The 4,404-nt window shown below is 28.3% G+C and overlaps 1 protein-coding gene across 1 annotated transcript; it reads left to right on the forward strand.

The window, feature by feature from the left end:
- Positions 1–221: 221 nt before the first annotated feature.
- LOC139426338 (uncharacterized) lies at positions 222–2,291 on the forward strand. The gene is made up of 2 exons (XM_071184685.1): positions 222–509; positions 1,234–2,291. The coding sequence occupies exons 1-2, from the start codon at positions 367–369 to the stop codon at positions 1,535–1,537; spliced, it is 447 nt and encodes a 148-aa protein (XP_071040786.1). The 5' UTR covers positions 222–366; the 3' UTR covers positions 1,538–2,291.
- The last annotated feature ends 2,113 nt before the right edge of the window (positions 2,292–4,404 follow it).

A 4,404-nucleotide genomic window follows, 5' to 3' on the forward strand; every position in this document is an offset into this window, starting at 1 on the left:
AATAACGCAATCCACAGAGATTTTAAACTTAAAACAATATCTGAAACCCTAACACTCCTTAATATCAATTTCTTCAAAAAAGCACTTAACTGTAAAGCAGCTAAATATAATTCAATTTTTGAATCAGAAATGTTAATCGAAGACTCAAATATTAGACCCATAGCACACTTCTTCACAAGTGATGCAATGCTTTCAAGTAAATTCAATAAAACAAATNATTAAAATATAAGTAATATTAGTAAGATAGATATAAAAATTCTTGAAACTTTTAGAATTGTTTAAAAAATTTCTTTCCAGGTACAAGAGTTGGGACTGGTATCTCATTACATTAACTATGCAGAAATCAGGCAATTTATTCGTCGTTTAATGGCAATGCCTTTTGTACCCATGGCCCAGGTGGATGAGGCATTCCTGATATTAGTTGGAGAAGTAACCTGGGCAGCTCCCATTACACATTTGATTTCTTATTACACTGATACTTGGTTAGAAGAAGAGGCTTTGTTCACTGCGTGAGTTTTAACTTTAAAGTACTATGGTATAGTAAAAGAATTTCATTCGAAAACAGAGGCTTTTATTTTTATAAATTATGTGCATATAATTATAAATGGTATTTACGAAAATTATGTTACAAGCATAATGATATTGTGCAGAATTTATAAGAACATTATATTATGTTCTAATAAATTATGCATGTTATTTAAGATTTTAGAAATTAACTACTAATTATCCAGTAGTTCATTTCTACTAATTTTTACACATAGAATTTTATTTAGTTCTAAAAAAGTAAAGTTTCAAAATTACGACAATATACTGGCAGTATTACCCTTCTGATGAAGTTAAATTTAGATTTTTTCCTTCCTGTCAGTAACACTAATGAATTTACTAATTTCGGTTGAGTAACTATGTTTTTAAACTTAACACTAAGTTAGGAATACAATAATTTTAAAAAAGACATTGTAGCCAAGTCACAATGTGTTTATAAATATCAGTGCACTTTAAGAAATATCGGTTTTAATAGGAGTGTATAGAAAAAAAAACATTGACAGAGATTTAAGTTTATGGAAATGGTATACATGGAATTCTTTACTATACACTATACTGAAACCTTTAATTTTGTGTTAGAAACCAAATATTTATCGGTATAGTGGTATATGGTTTGATTAAAAATATTTGCTTAAAATGACTTGTTCTAAATTTTTTACATCTTTCAATATATATATTTTTTATTTTCAGGGATATTTGGAACCATTTTTCCACAGAAGACAACATTCGCACAAATAACAACGTTGAAGGATGGCATTCCAAGCTTCAAAAAAGTGGAATGCCACCAAAACCTAATATTTACATATTTGTAAATAAAATTAAAGAAATCGAGGAACAAAATATTGCAGAAAGAAGAATGTTGCTGTGCGGCTTGGAGAATCCTCTACAGCAAAAAGCTATTTATAGGAAAGTTAATGAAAGATTATTTGCTTTAAAACAAAGATTAATAAACCAAAACATATCTTTAAGAGCCTACATGGATGCTACGACATAGTATATTGTAAATAAAAAATTAATAACCATGTAATTATTATTATTTTTTATTAAAATAGAGATAAAGACTCATTTATAAAAAATTACTAGCTAATTGCAATTAGTTTAATTAATTGCAATTCGTTAAATTTTTGTTCTTAAAGCAAAGATATTTTATTTTTAACCAAGTTGAGTAGTAACTTTTTCATAGATGAGATGTAGAAAGTGAAGAATGCCAATTAATTTATTTTTAATAGAGGATGCCCCATGACATTTTAGTAATATTTTAGAATGTCCATTCTGAACAAACAATAGCAGTAGATAAAAGTAAAAATTTTACGTAATATACTTATTAAATAACATGCCTTTAAGCCAATTTAAAATATCAACAATTTTAGCAAAATTAATTTTTTTATAATACATTTTATAACAATACTGTCGATGTATAATATGCTCTAAAAACATTTTATCAGATTGTTTGGTTATTAATAAATAAAAAAATCATGAATTTTGCAAACGCTGAGAATTATATAATTCCAATAAAAATTACAGATGTAGAGTAATTAATAGATAATAATTCATAAATTACATAAAAAGTTTGCAGACCACAACTACGAAAGCGATTCTGGGAAAAAAAGGTCCCGGTAAAAAAGTTACCTGTGTAGGGAAAATTCTGTAGGGGAAAATATATGAAATGGTAAGATTAGATTGAAGCACTTTTTGCTGTTCCGTGCATGTTTTTTTTTTCTTTTCGCAGCGCGCGTTTTCAACTAATTAAAAAGGACCAATACTTTCACCTCCAATCACGAATAAACATCCAACACATAAATCCTCCCAACTTCCCCGATCGTCTACTTTAAGCTTCACATTAGCAACTTCTTCACACAATATAATTTAAAACAGAAAATAACACATTTTTCACTTAAAAGAATTACAAAAAAAAGTAAAACATTATTGAAAAATTTAAACAGTATCTTCCCGCTTTAAAAAATAAATAAAGATTGACTCTACGCTATCAATCAAGAATTGAAAATAAACGATCTGGTGAAGAAACTCAATCTTCAAGAACCAAAGCCTTGCAATACTCCAATTGAACCAGGCTACATAAAGACAGATGTTGAAGAAAATCTTCTTCCTAACAACTCGAAATACAGACAAGCAATAGGATCATTACTTTACATTGCCACAATTAGTCGACCAGACATATGATACAGTGAGATATTTAAATACAACAAAAACTTTGAACTGTTTCTAGATATCAATTGTTCACCAACGCTATATGCAGATGCTGATTGGGGTGGTGATCGAAGAGATCGAAAATCAACCACAGGAAATTTATTTCTACTTGGGAAAACACCAATACAGAGGTATACTAAGAAACAGACAAGCGTAGCACTATCATCAGCTGAAGCTGAATATATCTCAGCAGCTCAAGCCACTCAAGAAACTTTATGGATTATAAAATTTCTGAAAGAACTGGAATTAACTCAAATATTACCTATCACTCTGTTTGAAGACAATCTACAATAAAGGTGATTGAATCACTTAAATACACAAGTCGCACCGAGCACATCGACATCAAGCTGCACTGTGTAAGAAACCTCCGGCAGAATGGAACCATAAACCTCGAATATTGTCCAACGAAAGTCATGACAGCCGATATACTCACCAAACCTTTACCCAGGCCTGACTTTGAAAAGCATAGAATGAAACTGAACTTGCAACCTGATACAGATTCAGAGATCAAGGGGGGGGGTGTTGGATAAAATGATCTCTGAAGCTATATTTTATAACCAGGAAGTGTAGTTTTTGAGAACTGAAACTTTCATGCCATGTGACTCTCATCGCATGTATCTTTTCAAGGTCTGAATATTAATGTTTTATTACTCATCGTTTTTCAGATTTCACTTTCTCTTTGCGTATCGTCAACTGAGGGAGAAGTTTTTTCCTTCCTCACTGCTTGTAAAAATGTTTTGTCAAAATGCATCATTAAATTTCTATATTACTTAAAAAGATTATTCTTCAATGATGCTAGTTTAACTCATTTACAAATTAATCCATTTCAAAGAACTTATTTTCAGCCATTCATCCTACTCATCGCCTTACTTCTTCCTATCACAAATATAGTTTGTGGAAAATCAAAGCTATAAAAGTGTGATAAACTTAATAAATAAAACAAAACAAAGAATTTTCAACTAACAAGAACATATTTTATTGATAGTGAAATTAATAAATTTTTGAAGAAGTTTGAAGCTAAAAAATCTAGATTAAATACAAATTTGATATCTTTTGATATAAATTTGTTTAAAATCCAAACTAAATATTTGTTTCGATTAGACAAAATAAGTATAACTTTTGTTCTGCAATAATCCTAGCTTTCAAATAAAACAATTAACATTAACTACTTGCCTTTACTTTAATATTGTTTTTACCATAAACTTTGCTCAAACATAGTTTTCTTAAGTCAAAAGGAAAGTAATAAAAAAAATTAACAAAAATAAAATTACAAAAATACAGAAATATTTTAGTCTAAATAAATTGTTTGAAATTCTTATTTAAAAGTTTTTGACGCCTCTGAATTATAAAAAATTACAATTAAATCAAGAATGTATTTTATAAATTTTAACTTTTATGAATATAGACAGTGTACGTTATTTCCGATATCAATATATATATATGTTTAGAATTTTTACCTAATTATAAGAAATTAATATATAATAGAAAAAAGAAAGGAAAAAAAAAAGACAAACATATATGAAAAGTTATAAAAAGTTGATATATCAACCAGGAAAGCAAAGTTGAAGACATCAAACAACAATATGGAGTAACTGCAGATTCATCAGAAAGTATACTTCTGAAACAATGACTGTATAATTACTTCAAATTTAC

Source organism: Parasteatoda tepidariorum, chromosome 8, assembly GCF_043381705.1.
Source record: "Parasteatoda tepidariorum isolate YZ-2023 chromosome 8, CAS_Ptep_4.0, whole genome shotgun sequence".
In the NCBI taxonomy this organism is placed as follows: Eukaryota; Metazoa; Arthropoda; class Arachnida; order Araneae; family Theridiidae; genus Parasteatoda; species Parasteatoda tepidariorum.